This window comes from Prionailurus bengalensis, chromosome C1, assembly GCF_016509475.1.
Source record: "Prionailurus bengalensis isolate Pbe53 chromosome C1, Fcat_Pben_1.1_paternal_pri, whole genome shotgun sequence".
Classification (NCBI taxonomy): domain Eukaryota; kingdom Metazoa; phylum Chordata; class Mammalia; order Carnivora; family Felidae; genus Prionailurus; species Prionailurus bengalensis.
In genome coordinates this window covers 111,352,650-111,370,395 of record NC_057345.1, presented here as the reverse complement: position 1 = coordinate 111,370,395, position 17,746 = coordinate 111,352,650, and the positions used below count along the sequence as shown (strand labels likewise).

The 17,746-nt window shown below is 42.5% G+C and overlaps 1 protein-coding gene across 12 annotated transcripts in view; it reads right to left on the bottom strand.

The window, feature by feature from the left end:
* SAP130 (Sin3A associated protein 130) overlaps positions 1-16,279 on the bottom strand; it is an 81,878-nt gene extending 65,599 nt beyond the window's left edge. For 4 of the 12 annotated variants that reach the window (XM_043576429.1, XM_043576430.1, XM_043576434.1 and 1 more), the window contains exons 1-7: positions 16,107-16,275; positions 14,343-14,460; positions 5,599-5,834; positions 4,722-4,880; positions 3,343-3,454; positions 2,178-2,302; positions 398-522 (exon numbers count right to left, since the gene is read on the bottom strand). In XM_043576429.1, the coding sequence (XP_043432364.1) occupies positions 398-522; positions 2,178-2,302; positions 3,343-3,454; positions 4,722-4,880; positions 5,599-5,834; positions 14,343-14,454 (869 nt within the window). In that variant the 5' untranslated portion in view covers positions 14,455-14,460; positions 16,107-16,275. Of the gene's footprint in view, positions 1-397; positions 523-2,177; positions 2,303-3,342; positions 3,455-4,721; positions 4,881-5,598; positions 5,835-7,572; positions 7,797-14,342; positions 14,461-15,260; positions 15,402-16,106 lie in introns of those variants that run through there. The other 8 variants (XM_043576436.1, XM_043576438.1, XM_043576431.1 and 5 more) reach the window with 7 other exon arrangements.
* Positions 16,280-17,746: the final 1,467 nt, after the last annotated feature.

The following is a 17,746-nucleotide window of genomic DNA, read 5'->3' as shown; positions in this document are numbered from 1 at the left end:
GCTTAGAATGCTCTTATCCTACACAGCCATATGGCTCACTTCATTACATCTTTCAACTGTTGGCTCCAATCTGTTATCAACAGTTCTCCCAGATCACCTTACATGAAGTGGTAGGCCTGCACTGCCTACCCTGTCACTCCAAATCTCACCCTATCTAATTTTTCCCCAAAGCACTTTGCACCATCTAGGACACTTTGTTTTTGTGTGTCTCCAGCCCCTAAAAATAGAAACTCTATGAGGGCAGGAATGTCTCGTTGTTCACTGCTTTACCTCTAGTATCTAGAACACTACAGAGCTCATAGAAAAGCACTCAAGGAGTATTTACTGAGGTAAATGAAAGGATGAAGGAAAGAAAAAGGTAAAGAAGGAGGGCTAGATCTTTAAGCCCCAAATATACCTGAGTGCTGAATCAGTAGCATGTGCTGCTGTTGTAGTAATGACTGGAGATTGAGCTCTGGTGGCTGAAACTGTTGCTACCACAGCAGGAGGGATGGTATTAGAGGTGGTCACGGGTGGACGAGACTACCAAGAAAAGAGAAAAAAATATTTCATTTAAAACAAAAAGCAAAATAAAATACAGTAAGCCAAACACTGTAAGTGTAATTTAAAACCTGGGCCTCCAAACAAGTATGTTGTTCAAATGAAAGGAAATTCTCACCATTCTGACTAAGGAATTCTATGTTCAGATAGGTAATTTTAAGACCAAGAGTCAGAATTACAAAAAAAATTCCCATTTTGGCTGGATAGAGTATATAAATTTCTCCTTTCCAAATATGACTAGATTCAACATTTTATCCTATGGGGAGTAGTTGGGATCCAACCCTTCAGATCTAGAGTGCCCACAGATTTGTTGTTGGTTCTGACATAGACATTCTATACTCCCACACAACCAAGCACTTTCCACAGAGGGCTCTAAGCCGTCGGATGGAGATGCTGGCTCTCGGGCCCTCTAAGCCAGCAAACACGTGAAAACAGCATTTGCTTATGGAAGATTCAGGGTGCCCAGCTGCTCTCTGGCTGTTTTCACATGGATGTACTTCTCTTACCTTCCTTTATACTACATCTGTCTATAAAATCTTCACCAGACAAGTTCCACCCTGGGCTTCACTGGCTTGTCCACTGTCATTTCTTTCAATCATCTGAGCTCTTCTGAGTAGTCCCTTTCTTGACCCTGATACATGCAGTTCAATTCGCAAATGCTGCCCATTTGGATCTGCCTCTTATCTCCAGACCTTCGATCTGCAGTGCCTACGCCTACTGCTACAGCTTGTCTCACACCAGGTCATCACACTAGCTTTAGAACTCCCTGTTTGGGTTCTTTCTCCTGTCCTTCCTGTATACCATTTACACTCCAGGGGCCAAATGAGTCTCCAAATGTGCTTTGTTAGCCAGCAAGCCCTCTTATTTTGTTTTAAATTGAAAACTCTAGGCTGGACATGTACTACCCAGTGTCCTACCCAGCAATCTTCCTGATTGTGTTAAACCCAGCTGTTCCATATATGTGACCAGTCTGGCCCCCAAAAGTATTTGAACATGCATCTACCGTCTGTGGTTCAGCTACATTAATCTTTCAAAGAGATTTCTGTGATCTCATATTACTATGTTCAAAAAACTTAGTGGCTCTCTGCTGTGTACAAAATCAAGTTTACACTCTGTATCTTCAAGCTCTGAATTCAGAGACATCACAGTATCACCTCATAACACAGTATACTTCAGTACTATTGAGGCCATAGATTTCCTTGGAAAAAAGTTGAAAGACACAGACTGTCTTTCTTGAAAAGCACACACACGTGTATAAAAATGTGCACGAAGTATTTAGGGGCTCATACATCCCTATCTGAATTAAAACTTCTCCGTTCTGGCTCACCTTTACTAAACCCAGTATACAAGGGCCATGGTCTTCCTTGCCATTGTGCATAGTCTCACTCCCTTTCACCGCCTCTTCACTTCTCTGAATCTCCCTCTACACCCATCCCTATGACAGCTTCCCCTGGCCCTGCTCTTCTAAATCTCCGTGGCTGATCATCTCACACCGTATAGAACTCAACCTTCTGGACACCTTGGCGACTAGATCAAAAGTCACATGAGGTCAAAGGACTCTCCCAGGCTCTAGCAGAGTCAAGAACTCTGAGTAGGTACTTGATACTTGCTGGCTGACTACCCACAAGCTGACATGCCTGGATAGGTTGGTGAATGATATGCTGTACTGCCGGCTGAGCTGTAGCAGTATTTGGCAACTGGGAAGTCGGCCTCAGGACCGTGGTCACTTTAGAACTGGACATCACAGCAGCAGCGGCTGCACCTGGAAAATAATTTTTGTCATTAGTATAGCTTATGGGCTCACCATTTAAATATTCCAATCATATGCCCTAGGAAAAGAGTGCAGATATGTTCTAAAACTCAGTATGTCAGTAATTTAGCTGACATGCCGTATTGTATACTTCCCTTTTGTCACATAGAAAATTTTAAAAAGTGCACTCATGGGTTGTGATTTGTTAAGATTAGTAAACTGTTTTGCTTCTTCAAGGACACTATGAAATGAAACTGTTTTCTGTTTTGTTAACTGCAAGGATGCAGAAGAGAGGCACACACTGAATAGCACAGCGCGGGGCTGCTGCCTTCATTTAGGGCAAGGCTCCCACAGTTTAACCATCAGTGAGGGTTCACCTGAACTACCTCTGCCTTTGTATTGTCAAATACAGGCAAATGACATCTTAGTATTTTCACGAAAGTACTTTCGATCTAACACAGACGCCCTTGCAATCTGTGAACTTTGCTTTGGGGACCAATGAATTACGTCATGACCAAGTAAACCTGGTTTTGTACTTGTTAGCCTGATTTTGCCAACAATGATTTTACACTCTCCAACATAAGGCTGATGAAGTAGCTGAGAAAAGTCACTGAATTTAATACTTGACAACCTATCAGAATTTAACTGTAAGAATAAATCCATCTTACAGCTGTATTAATTGAGTTACCATTATCACTAAACCTTTAAAATATTCAGTATTCGTATTTGTGACTTTATTCTAAATATCAAGATCATTTTGGACTGTCATAAGTCTGAGGCATTCCTCATTATAAAGGACAATCTTTAGACCCTACTAAAAATCTGAATTGTTTAAAGTTTATACCCAAAAGCATACACACATGCTTGTTGGGGTATGACTGTAATTAGCACATATTTGACCATGCCAAAAATGTGTATTGCTCTAAGTTTATTCCTGCTGTCCTATAACTTTAATAAGCTGATTCTAGATACATTTTTTATTACTGTATCTCTTACCAAATGTGTATCTGCCAATGCATTTTGAGAACTTAAGCAAAACGTACAGTTTTTACCTCGAGGTAAATGAGAAGCTCCAATGTGAAGAGGGGGCCCAGGAGCATTGCTGCGGATAATAGACATCTGTACATTTGTGGTCATGATATGATGCAGGTTACTGGGATGTCCCTGCAAGAAACAGGACATAATGTTATTTTCATGTGCTTGGTCTTAGCCATTGATGCTTAGCCATTGCTTCTAGGAGGTCAGCTGCCTCCAAATGTGGGTCAGGGTGTTCCTTTTAGACAGTGAGTACCCCAAGGGAAAGGATGTTTAGTTTTTTTTATGCAACATACTACATGAAGACCCATGCCCTCAAGCATGGGGTAAGTGACTGTGAGGACACTTCAACTGCCTTGAGCCACAGTAGGTGCTAGATCTCTAACAGATGGACTCATTTGACTGCCCACTTTGGGACACTCTCATCTCCAATATTAGTCTTTCACACTTGTTCTCTCTGCGTTGGCAAAAAGCTTATTCTATTTTATTTTATTCTATTTTAGAATAAGCCAAAAGCTTATTCTATTTTATTCTTATTTCCTATTCTATTTTTTTTACGTGCCACTGCATTCATGCACTCTTTATGTTATGCAGGACTTCTAAGTAAATGTCAATTAGCACTCAGCAGGTACTCCCATAAGAGTTCTTCAACTCCTCCCCTCCTTAGAGGACCTTCCTCACAGGCTCCCAACCCTGATGCCAGTGATACCCAGGTGGGGGTTCCAGTATTTCTGGGAGTACTCAGCAGTATGACAAGAGAAAAAACAAAAAACATAGTGTCTTCTTGGAATACCAATTTTTTTCTTAAAAACTTGAAGGGAAAGTTTTTAGATTCAGGTTTTTTCACTGGTCAATAATTCAAAATATTTAAATAAATCATATACATATTATAGAGTAGGAGTAGAATTTCAGCCAAAAAACATAAGCTAAAACATGAGACTACAAAATAAATGTTCACGACTGATGAGCTGCTTGAGGGCACCTGCTAGGTGCCCAAGACATACACCATCATCCTCCTCAGAGAAAAATCCTAAAGAAGCATTACTGCCACGAGGCTGTTCTCCACCCCCCAAAGCTAACCAGCACAAGTGGACTCTGAGCACCTCAAGGATACGGACGGTCTTGTCTAGGCTTGTATCTCACATGGACGGTGGTGCCTCACACATAGCAGATGCTCAATACATACTGGCCAAATGACAAAGACCACTGTGCATGTTGGTTTTACTCCCTGCAGATATCCTTCTCTCTCAAACCTGCTATCCTCCCCTTGCAGACACCAGTGACCATTTAATTTTTTAATTTAATACAGTGCCTAATGTACTGCTGGCATTCAATAAATAATGATCAACAGTTTGGCATCTCAGTTTGAAAATCAGCAAATTAAGAGGAGAAAAACCTGTTGTCCACTGATTGTTGCCACAGGAATGGCTGAAGCTTGAGGGATGCTACTCTCCATGGTAACGGTAACCTGCCCTGGAACCTTGGGGGGAAGTGACAAGGTAGAAGGTGGAGCAGGAGCAATGGGACGGCTAGGCATGGTGGGCTTCGGGGGCGGCTGCGAACAGAAAACCACACGAAACAATCAATAGCTTTTTACGAGTGATGCATTTCCTTCTATAGTTAAAAAAGTACACAAATCGAACCTGGAGAGGGCCAGGAAAGATCCAGAAGCCTTATATATTTTATCTCTTAGCATCACAGCTCTTCCATTCAAGTACCAGCATTTCCATTTTACAGATGAGGAAGCATACAAAGCAAGGCTATGTCACTTGCTCCAAGCCACACAGACAGTAAAAACTGGAACTGGGACTGAAGCCCAGACTTGGATGGCTCACAGCCCACATTCTTTCTTCTGTACAATGCTGCATCCCAAGTTTGGGCGGAAGTAAACAAAACTCCCAGTAACTAAAACATTGCGACAAGGTAATACACAAGGCGATATTCTCAGATACCCCCAAATTAGTGAGCTTTAAAACAAAACCTTGGAGAAGAGTGCCACTCCAAGATAAAAACTAAGTCAGCATGCCCATTAACTTGAATAAAGTCAATGTCAAAATGGATACTAGAAAAGATCCTGTGATGCCAACTGCCCAGCGGCACAAGATAGGCACTGCAGAACAGCAGAGCTCTGAGCGACAGAAAAGAGCTGAACTGATGGGTCAAAAAGAGAACGCTGTGATCCTGGATGCGGCCTAAGACTCTGTGAATACTGTCAGGAACATGAGCCAGTCCTTAGCTGTGGTTTAATGTGAAATTTTAAACCTCTCCATTACCTTCATAAGTCCCTCCGAAAAGGAGAGTGGCACTGCTGGCGTCAGATGTGCTGGTGGGGCTGTCACTGTGACGGGTGTGCCCGATGCAACAGCATGGTGTGTAGACAACATCTGCACCTGCGGATAGGGCCTTACCACAACAGGCTCTTGCTTCTCTTCACGGGACTGGAGGGAGCCGCCGGAACCCATGTGCTCCCTGGCAGTGACTTCAGCCTCTCGACTAGATTCATCATTGACTAGTAAGGGCATTAAGGGAGAAACCTCATGTCATATGCTTTCAGTGTTAAATAATACTAATGAAGTAAACAGCACATACAGCTGTCGGCTGGGCTGATAGCTCAGAACCTGGAGCCTGCTTTGCATTCTGTGTCTCTCTCTCTCTCTCTCTCTCTCTCTGCCCCTCACCCACTTACTCTCTCTCAAAAATAAGAAGGCATTAAAAAAAATTAAAAAAAAAAATGATCTCAAACAGTTGGAAGAGCAATGCAAGACAGGATGCTTTCATTTAAGGTATTTATTTAAAAAGTTACAAAGGGGCGCCTGGGTGGCTCAGTCGGTTAGGCGTCCGACTTCAGCTCAGGTCACGATCTCACAGTCCATGAGTTCGAGCCCCGCGTCGGGCTCTGGGCTGATGATGGCCCAGAGCCTGGAGCCTGCTTCCCATTCTGTGTCTCCCTCTCTCTCTGACCCTCCCCTGTTCATGCTCTGTCTCTGTCTCAAAAATAAATAAACGTTAAAAAAATTTTTTTTAAATAAAAAAATTTTAAAAAATAAAAAATAAAAAGTTACAAAAACCTAACATTAAAAAGATAACATAAATATTCTTAAGCCCAAGAACATACAGCTTTTCAAAACAAATTTCCTACAAAACAAACATGGAAATCTCTATCATTATTACAATCCTATCATCATTATGTACACCTTTTGAAACTCAACAATTCCACTTGCAGCAATGTATCCTATAAAATACATAGTATGTGTGTAAAATGACTTGTGTACATTATTTGTTTCACCATTTTTATTCCAGTAAAGGAATTTTTAAAACCTACGCATCTATCAACAGGTGACTGGATGTATAAATTCCGGTATACTCCCAGACTACCATGTAACTATAAAAATAAGACAAGGAAGCTTTTTAGGTATTCTTATTAAAAAATCGGTAATGTGCATTATGCAAAAACATATCTAAAGGAAAAAAGCAAGGTACAGAACAGTGAAAAAGTAATCATACATGCCTTTATTTTCTTATGTAGAAACATAACTCCCAAAGTATCTTGATTTCTTGATGGGAAAGAAAGTAGATTCTGAGAGAATAGGGATAGGAGAGATACTTTTTGCTATACACTCTTTCTTTGGGAATTGTGGACCGGAACAACATGTAACTATTTAAAAACAATTTAAAAATTGAGGGAATTTGACTCCCACATTGGGTTCTGTGCTGACAGGGCAGAGCCTGCTTGGGATTCTCTCTCTCCCTCTCTCTCTGCCCCTCCCATGCATGCCTTCTCTCTCTCTCAAAATAAATAAATAAAATTTTTAAAAAAGCTAAATGAAATTCCATTGGATATACCATAGCTTTTTTAACCATTATATCACTGATGGGCTTTTAGGTTATTTCCAAATTTTTGCTATTATCAACAACTCTGGGATAAACATCCATATGTATTTTGAGTTCTTGTCCAGCGATTTCCTCAGGAAAAAAATCTCTGAGTACAGGTGTTACGTGAAAAGACAGATGTATATTTTACATTTTGTTATATGTTGATTTTTCTCCCTGGTCATTCAGATTTTTTTTACTTTGATTTTTAAAACCACTCTATTGATGTACAATTTACATACAATAAAATGGCTATTCGGAGACTAGAGAGTTCAACAACAGTTTTGGTTTTTTTTTTACGTTCTTAACCAACAGGCTAGGAGTAGAACTGCTGGGTCAAATGGTAAGTAAATGTTTATAGGAGACTGCCAAAATACCTTCCAAAGTGGTTGTATCGTGTTATAGTCCCATCAGCCAGTGGATCAGAGTTCTAGCAGCTCCTTATCCTCACAATTCTTGATACACAGACATTCCAGTGGGTGTTTAGCGGGGTTCTCATGGTGATTTCAGTTAGCATCTCCATGATGACTAGTGATGTGCAACTTCTTTTTATGTGGTCACAGGCCATTCATAAATATCTTCCTTTGTGAAGTATATGTTTCTTTTCAAAAAAAAAATTTTTTTTTACATTTATTTATTTTTGAGAGACCGATAGAGTGCAAGTGGGGAAGGGGCAGAGACAAGAGACAGAATCCGAAGCAGGCGCCAGGCTCTGAGCTGTCAGCACAGAGCCCAACATGGGGCTCAAACCCACGAGCCGTGAGATCATGACCTGAGCTGATGTCGGATGCTTAACCGACTAAGCCATGCAGATGCCCCATGAAGTGTATGTTTCTATATTTTGTCCATTTTTTAGTCAGTCAGCTTTACTGAGGTATAATTTACATAGAAAATCCACTAATCCTTTGTATAAAATTAGATGAGTTTTTGCAGGAGTATACAGTATTCTAACCACAATACAATCACGATGGAGAACATTTTCCATTACTCTTACCGGTTCATTCATGCCCCTTTGCAGTCAGTTCCCTCCCTCAGCCCCTCCTACTCCTTAGAAACCATTAATTTGCTTTCTAACACTATAGCTTTGTGTTTCCTGGAATTTCATACAAATAGAATCATACAATATTTGGTCTGTTGTGTCGGTTTCTTTCTCTTAGTATAGTCAGTCCTTGAACAACATGGATTTGAATTGCACAGCTGTACTTACACGTGGCTTTTGATACAGTACAGTGCTGTAAATGATTTTTTCTTCCATATGCTGTTCGTTCTTTCTTTCTTTCTTTCTTTCTTTCTTTCTTTCTTTCTTTCTTTCTTTCTTTCTTTCTTTCTTTTAGAAAGAGAGAGATCATGCATGTGCCTAAGCAGGTTCCACACTCAGCATGGAGCCTGACACGGGCACTGATCCCACAACCCTGGAATCATGACCTGAGCAGAAATCAAGAATCACACCCTCAACCAACTGAGCCACCCAGGTGCACCTCTTCCTTAGGCTTTTCTCTGTAACATTATCTTTTCTCTAGCTTACTTCATTATAAAAATACAGTATATGATATATAAAACACAAATATGTATCGATTGTTTATGTCATCAGTAAGGCTTCTGCTCAACAGTAGGCTATTAGTAAAGTTTTGGGAGAGTCAAAGTTATACTCAAATTGACTCAGAGGGCCAGTGACCCTAACCCTCAGGTTGTTCAAGGGTTAACTGTATAATGTTTTTAAGGTTCGTCTATGTTGTTCTATATGCTAGCAGTCTGCTCCTTTTTATTAAGTAGTTTTCCACTGTATGTGTAAACCAAACTTTATCTAGTCACCAGCTGATAAATTCTGGGTTGTTTTCAGTTTATGGCTATTGCTTCTAGGAACACTGATTCTAGGAACACTGAAGTATGAACATTGCTTCTAGGAACACTGAAGTATGAGTTTTTGAACATACATTTCCATTTATCTTGGGGAAATATCTAGGAATGGGATTGCTAGGTTGTATGGTCAAGTTTATATTTAACTCTATGAAGTACTGCCAAACTGTTTCGAAAGTAGCTAGATTATCTGGCGTTCCCAACAAGAAGGTATGGATTCTACTTGCTCCATGAACACCTCAAACTTGGTATTGCTGGTATTTAATTTTAGTCAGTATAGTAGATATGTAGTATTTTCTGTGGTTTAGTTTGCATAGCCTTGAGGAAATAACACAATTGAATATCTTTCATGTGCTTATTGGACATTCCTATAGCATCTTTGGTGATCGGTCTATTCAAAGTTTGCCCATTAAAAAAAATCAGAGTGTCTCAAATAGCAAAAGCTATTAAGTTACAAGAGTCCTTTATACATTTAGGATGTAAGTCCTCTGCAGATATATTTATCCAAATGTCTTTGTGGCTTGCATTTTTGTTAATGGTGTCTTTTGAAGAACAGGCATTTTTAATTTTGATGAAGTACAATGTATCAGTTGTTTCTTTCATAATTAGTGTTTTTTGTGACCTAAACAGTATTTGGTCACTGCAGTTTCCATGTTTTCTTTTAGAAATTTTAAGTTTTACGTTTAGGTCCATAATGATACATTGTGAGTTAATTTTTGTGTAAGGCAAAAGTAAAGGTTAAGGTTCATTTTTTCCATATGGATATTCTGGTGTTCAAGCACTATTTTGTTGAAAAGACTATCATTTCCCTATTGAATTATCTATGTACATTTGTCAGAAATCAGTTGACCAGTATTATGTATGGGTCTGTTTCTGGATCCTCCACTTTCAATGATCTATATTTCTATCTTTATGCCAATACTACACTGTCTTGATTAGTGTAAGCTTACAGCAAGTCTTAAAATAACGTAGTAGAGTCTTCCAACTTTCTTTTCTTTTTAGGGGGATCAAAATTGCTTTGTCTATTGTAGATCCTTTGGTTTCTACATAAATATAGATTCAGGCTGGCAAGTTTTACAAAAGGACATGAAAGGATTTTCATCAGGATTTTTAAAAATCTACAGATCCCCTTGGGTAGAACTATTATTTTAAAAATATTGAGTGTTCCAATCCATAGGCATGATTGATCATTTCATTTATCTAGGTTAAAAAAAATTTTTTTTAATGTTTATTTATTTTTGAGAGAGAGAGAGAAACAGAGTGTGAGCAGGGGAGGGGCAGCGAAACAGGGAGACACAGAATCCAAAGCAGGCTCCAGGCTCTGAGCAGTCAGCACAGAGCCTGATGAGGGGCTGGAACTCACGTACCGTGAGATCATGACCTGAACAGAAGTCAGACACTTAACTGACTGAGCCACCTAGATGCCCCACTTTTATCTAGGTTTTTAATTATTCTTAGCCATGTTTCTCATAGGTTTTTAACCCTAAGTCTTACACACGTTTTGTTGGTTTATCCTTAAATATTTTCTGGGTTTTTTTGGTTTTTTTTGATGCTCTTGCAAATGACATTTTAAAAATTTCATTTTTCAAAAAAATTGCTAGTATTTAAAAATATAATTGGTTTTTATACATTGAACTTTTATCCTGAAACCTTTACTAATTTCACTTACTAGTTCTAACAGCTTTTTTCTTTTTTTTTTTTTTTTAAAGTTTATTTATTTTGAGAGAGAGTATATGTGCACTCATGTATGCAAGCTGGGAGAGGAAGAGAGGAAGAGAGGAAGAGAGGAAGAGAGGAAGAGAGAGAGAGAGAGAGAGAGAATCCCAAGCAGGTTCTGTGCTATCAACACAGAGCCCGACACAGGGCTAGATTTCACTAAGTGTGAGATGAAGACCTGAGCCGAAATCAAGAGTTGGATGCTCAACTGACTGAGCCACCCGGCTCCCCCTTTTCTTTAAAGGGCTTTAAAAATTTTTTTTAAGTAATCTCTATACCCAATGTGGGCCTCGAACTTACCACCCCAAAATCAAGAGTCACATGCTATTCTGATTAAGCCAGGCAGGCACCCTAGTATTTTCTTTATATATGATGTTTTGAACCTCCCCTGTTATCCAAACAGATCTTCCCATAATTAAATTTTTGAGGGAATGGACAATTTAACAACTTTCCCCAAACCTATTTGTCCAGGAAGACTTTGATTTTTGACAATTTCATTAAGATACACTTTACTGACCATTTCCTGTTAAGATCTTTTTGAAACCATTTATCATTTCCTTCCAGATATCTGAGTTCTTCACTTCAGCTTATTTTTACCTGAAAAGAATCCTGAAAGGGTAGTTAAGAACACTGGTTGTAGTCTACACTTCTGAAATTTGAACGTGTTTGAGATCCTGATATGCTTTTACTTCTGATAAAAGCGATAGGAAATATCAAGAAAATATTTAACTCCTTATGGAAAACTTTTGTTTCCTTCTCTGAGAGCAATAGAAGGAAAAAACACACACTATTCACAAGTAAAACTACAGACAATTTTAAGTCAATGATTTCCTCAACAAAATCTGAGGGCAATTATTCCTAAATGACACCATTTTTAATAAGCAGCATAGGGGCGCCTGGGTGGCGCAGTTGGTTAAGCGTCCGGCTTCAGCCAGGTCACGATCTCGCGGTCGGCGAGTTCGAGCCCCGCGTCAGGCTCTGGGCTGATGGCTCAGAGCCTGGAGCCTGTTTCCGATTCTGTGTCTCCCTCTCTCTCTGCCCCTCCCCCATTCATGCTCTGTCTCTCTCTGTCCCAAAAATAAATAAACGTTGAAAAAAAAAAATTAAAAAAAAAAAAATAAGCAGCATAATTCTCTGCAAATAGACATTCAAAAATACTCCCTTTAAGCTATGCTTATTTATTTATTTATTTATTTATTTATTTATTTATTTATTTTAAAAGAGAGAGAGAGAGAGAGAGAGAGAGAGAGCGCATGCAAGTCAGGGAGGGGCAGAGAGAGGGGTGGAGAGAGAGAATCCCAAGCCAGCTCTGCACTGTCAGCGCAGCGCCTGATGCGGGGCTCAAACTCACAAACCATGAGATTGTGACCTGTGCCAAAGTTGGACACTTAACTGCCTGAGCCACCAGGTGCCCCTAAGCTATGTTTCTTTAAATTATTCTATGAATTTATATCAAAAACAAAATACTGTCAAAAATATTTATTAAAAAGCAAAGAACTTTAAGTGGCTCTGTAAGGACTTGATGACCACTACTTTGTGTCCTATGATGTAGCAAGTATAGCAAATACAAAGGTACGCAAGGTGGATGTGGTTCTAGCCCTCATTCCAGGAGGTCCAACCCCTGACTTGCAGATGGTGGAATCAGTAAACACCTCCTAGAGAAAGTGACATCTGAGATGAAACCTCAAGGAAGAACAGGAATTAATCAGATAAGTGAGTGTGAAAAGGAAGAAGGAAGATTGTGGCAAAAGGAACAGAATGTATAAAGTCTCAGAGTCAAGAAAATTGGGAACTTTTTGTCATTCATTTAGAAAATGAGTAGCTACTATTAAGCAGGAGACATAAAGTAGCTTAAAGTTATTTCAAGTCTAAAGAGAACTGAAATGAATTTGTAACAAAAAAAAGTTGGCAGGAGGGAAGCAAAGGGATAATGAGGTTGAAACACTAGACAAAGGGCCATAGCTCACAGATAAGAGAGAGAGACAGAGCAATTAAAGATGAGGCCATGTTCCTGGTTTGAGCAATGAGCAGACAGTGGTACCATTTACCACGATAAGGAACTTAGGAAGTAGGAGGTGAAGAAAAGGGAATAGAAAAAGAAATACTCCACTTTGCAGTGCCAACTTTTTTCTTGACACATTTAGAGAAAAGACCACTTGAAGGAGTTCCTCAACTTCAGCACTACTGACTGGACTGGATACTTGGGGGCACGGGGGCAGGGGAAGCTCTAAGGCCCATTTAGCAGCATCCCTGACATTTAACTATCAGATGTCAATAGCTCCCCCTAGTTGTGACAACCAAAAATGTATCCAGACATTGCCAAATTATTCCCTGGAATGCAAAATCATCCCTGCTGAGGACCACGGACCTATAGCACTCAAAGGGTATACAACCAAAAACTAAGTGCATATATGTGTGCATATTCCGTTGATCCTTGAACAATGTAGGGGTTAGGTGATGGCCACACCTGCAGTCAAAAATCTGCATATAACTTTTGATTCCCTTAAACTTAACTACTAATAGTCTATTGTTGAGTAGAAACCTTACCTGTAACAGTTGACTAATACATATTTTGTATGTTGTAAGTATCATATATCATATTCTTGCAATAAATGAAGCTACAGAAAAAAATGCTAGTAAGAAAATCATAAAGAAGAGGCACCTGGGTGGCTCAGTCAGTTGAGCAGCCCAGTCTTGACTTTGCTTTAGGTCATGATCTCATGGTTGTGAGATCGAGCCCTGCTTCCGGCTCTACACTGAGTGTGGAGCCTGCTTGGGATTCTCTCTTTCCCTCTCTCACTCTGTCCTTCCCCCACATTCACCTACCTTCTATCTCTAAAAATAAATTTTTAAAAAATTAAAAAAAAATTATTGAAAAAAGAAAATCATAAGGAAGACAAAATACATTTACAGTACTTTACTATTTTTTTCAGAAAAAATCCACATGTAATGGAGTTCAAACCCATATTTTTCAAGGGTCAAATGTACTTTTTATTTTTCAAACTTTTTTCCTAGTTCATAGGCTCATAAAAGGCAAGAACTATGCCTTACACAGTTTGGACTCTCATGGCACTATTAATACTCTGGGCGTTAATTAAAGGAGAACACACTACTGTATTAAAAATATCGTTCTTGTAGGAATGCTTTAATGTAGGTTTCTGGTATACTCTAGTACATGTGAAAGAATTAAAAAAGGAATTTAAAAAGCCTTGTTTAGATTAGAATTGTAATATATCCTTTATTCAAATTTGATAACCTAGTATTTACTAAAATCCCACAAGGAATTTGCTAATTAAAAAAAATTTTTTTTTAAATGTTTATTTATTTTTGAGAAAAAGAGAAACAGAGTGTGAGCAGAGGAGGAGCAGAGAGGGAAGGAGACACAGAATCGGAAGCAAGCTCCAGGCTCTGAGCTGTCAGCACAGAGCCTGATGTGGGGCTTGAACCCACGAACTATGAGATCATGACCTGAGCTGAAATCGGATACTGAACTAACTGAGCCATCAAGGCACCCCCCAAAACTGGCAACATTCTTAAAACAAGAAGCAATATAGGAGAACATCGCATATCTCACCTGTGGCAGCTGGGTTTATCAATCCTGCAGAACCACTGTTTGCAATCTGTGAAGGAGCCTGGCTTAGCCCAGTGGATGGGGTTCCTAACCGAGGAAACTGCTGAGAACTCATTTCCACCTGCAGTGCATACGGTCATATGGTTATTACTAAATTCTCACGTTAGAATCAATAATGAGAAATTAAAGCATCTCCAGTACCTATACTTTCCTTTAGAAAAGCAAATGCAGCATCATTCACCTAGAACAATTATTTGTGATCAATATACAGTGCAGAAGTAAACTAAATTCTGTTAAGTTTTTAGTGGACATAGGTTCAATAATAAAATCATTTGTGTGGTATTGGGGGATACTATGACACTCCATAAATACAGCTTACCACTCTAAAAAATCAACACTGAATTCTGTACAACAGCCATATGACAGGTATTAACACAATACATATACATCGGTATAAAGTTTTATGGAAAATAGCATGTCCTTTTAAAGACTGAAGCTTACACCAAGGTGACCACAACTGTCATGTGTATGTCATAGGAGGAATCTGAGGGGAGATACCTTGTTCTAAGAAATCAGAAACCTGACATCAAGACCTACTTCAAAAGAACTCTCAAATGATTTTCTGCACAGGCCTCCGTTTACCGATTTCCTCCCCCTTTCTCTCACAGACCACCCCCACCCCCCACTAAGCCAGAGGAACCAGAGACCTTCACCACTTTCTCTAAATCGACCCCCACTTTTCCCGCAAGAGCCAAGCTCTACCGGTCTTTCGATTCGCACGCAACCCCACCCCCACCCCAAAGCCCACCGCTGAGATTGGAGAACACAGGTTTCCAGACACACTTCGGGTGTCTGAGACTCTCGGGTTAGAGGGAGGACGGCATTCTAGGGATCCCTAGCACCAGCGGCGTGCCTCTTTACCTGCAGCCGCCGCCCGCCGCCCGCACCTCCCGCTTCCATCTCGCCGGGCTGGGGGTGCCGCGGAGGGCCCATCTCGGTGGCAGCGTTGGGCTCCGGAGTCGTGGAGACGGATCCTACCGGAGCCCACTTCGGGCCCGCCGCTGTCCAGCCCAGCCGGCCCCGCTCACCCCCGCCACCCCACCGGGGCTCCGCTCCAGTACTCTGCCCCCGAACCTGCCCCTACCTCCCCCGCCCGCCCATTGGCCCCACGCCGGGCGCGTCATTCGAGGGCCCGCACCAATCCGCAGAGGCCTGCGCGCTCTGATCCCGCCCCACCCTCCCGCCGACTCCCAGCCAATCAGGCGCGAGGCTCGCCGGGGCAGCCCAAACCCCTCGAGGCTGAGCCAATGGCAGAGGAAGACAAGCGCTCCCGGCGAGGGGGGCGGAGAGGTGGGAGGCCCCGCCTCGGTCGGGGTCTGAAAGCGGCGGGCGCAGGGCCCGGATGTGGAGAGTCACTTTAAACTGCTCCAGGAGCCAAACTCCCTGGGCCGCCCGCCCGCCGGCGTTCCCCCAGCCGCTCTACTTCCCCGCCAGGGCCCGCGCCCGCCACGCCCCCAAGCCCGAAACAGCCCACCCCTCCTGGAGACTCTCTCTTCCTTGCCGCAGGACACCGGGTCCCTGCCGCCGGCCCAACTGCCATGCCCAGCTCATGGAAAAGCGTAGATCTGAGCCGCAGGAGACGAGGCACCGCTGCCCTTCCCCAGGGACGCTCAGCGGGACGGACGCTGCAGCCCGGCTCAGCCGCCCCGCCCCCTCGTCTCCTCCCCTCTCCTCCCCTCCCCTCCCGGGCGCCCGTCCCGCCATTACCTGGGTGCTGTGCCGAGGGGCCGCCGCGCCGCCTCGAGCTCGCTCCTGTGCGCTCTCTGCTTTTGGGGCCGACGTCCTCAGGCTCTGGACCCGCCGCCACCGCCGGGGCGCTAGCACTCTGCCCCCCACCCCTCAGCCCAGCGCCGCTGCTTCCGCCGCCGTAACGAGCCTCTCATCTATTGGCTGGGGTAGACCCCGCCTCCCTCTGGGGAAGCCAGTCACCGCCCAGTATGAGCCGGAGAGCGGACGAGCCTGCCCCTCGGAGCCGCGGGGTCCTGTGGGAAATGTAGTCTCCGGTGCCAGGAGGGCGGGCCTGGGCGGGACCTCCGGGCGACCCGGCCCGTGTAACACACCCCTTTGCTGCCTAGAGTAGATTCTGCCTTTTCTCTTTGCTTAGTTAAAAGGTAGTGAATCCCACCCCTTTGCCTCAGCTGATGGCACTAGGTTGCATTTTCCCCATAGAGGTGCGGCACGGCAAAAGGGTAATGCAGGCCGACTGCAGCGGGCCGAAGAGGCCGCAGGCAGGGCCGAGCGTTTTCCTGACTGTGCTCACTTCCCCGCGCGGTGTGTGGGACTTGATGTCACCACCGAAGGCCAACCACGGCTAGCAAAGCCTAAGCACCGTGGGAGAATCGGGTGCGCTGAACAGGAGCTATTCTGTGGGGTTTGCGCCGAGCGCGCCGCCTCAGGCACTGCGCACCGGGCTGGGCCGCCCCAGAGCGGTACACCCTCGGGTTGAATCAGGCCGGCTGGAGGGGGGATCCTGACGCAAGGCTCGGGCACTGTGCACTTGCTCAGTTTTTTCCAGATTACAAAGAAGCCAAAGGGGATGGTGTTGCTTTGTTGTTTTGTTTGGGGTGGAAGATTGGAGTTTGTACACCTGTAGAAGTCTTAGCGAAAACTGGGGAAGCAAAATTTGGATCTGTATTATGTTCCCCTCCTCCTTTCCCAGATGGTAATTTAGGCCTGGACTTTTGTGACAAGTTAGAAATAAGAGGGGCTTAAATCTCTCCTTTCTATCGTGCACAGTTCTGTAAGATAACTGATTGGTAGGACGAATAGTAGCTCAAGGCAACAAAGATGAGTCTCAAGTACCCCTCTCCTTCCTCAAGCCATTTTCTCACTTTCTTCCCTTCTCAGATTTCTTCTGAAAGTAACTGATGTGATATACTTTAGTCTGCTCTCTCCTTAGGCAGTCTCTACCCCTTGTTGGATTCTGCTCCTGCCACTCTTCTCAAACTGCTCCCCAAAAGTTGCCAGTAACCTACTTCACCCAGTGGTCCTTGCTTAGTTCTCATCTCCTCTACCTTGCTGACAGTAATTCCTCCTTAAAGTGTTCTTCCCTTGGCCTCTATAACCACGCTTTCTCCTTGTTCTACTTCTATCCTTATCAAACTCCATGGTACCTCTTCTTTCTCACAAATACAGCCTTCTCCAAGGCTCCAACCATCTTCTGATTTATACTATCTTCCTAACTGGTTTAATGCACTCTCACACTTTCAAATATCATTCTTGAAAATGACTCAAAATCTTATCTACACAATGTGACTTCTCTCATAGTTGTACACTTACAGGTCCACAAATATGTCTTACAACCCCCTGAAAAGTAACCAATAGAACACCTTTATTGATTTGTCTCA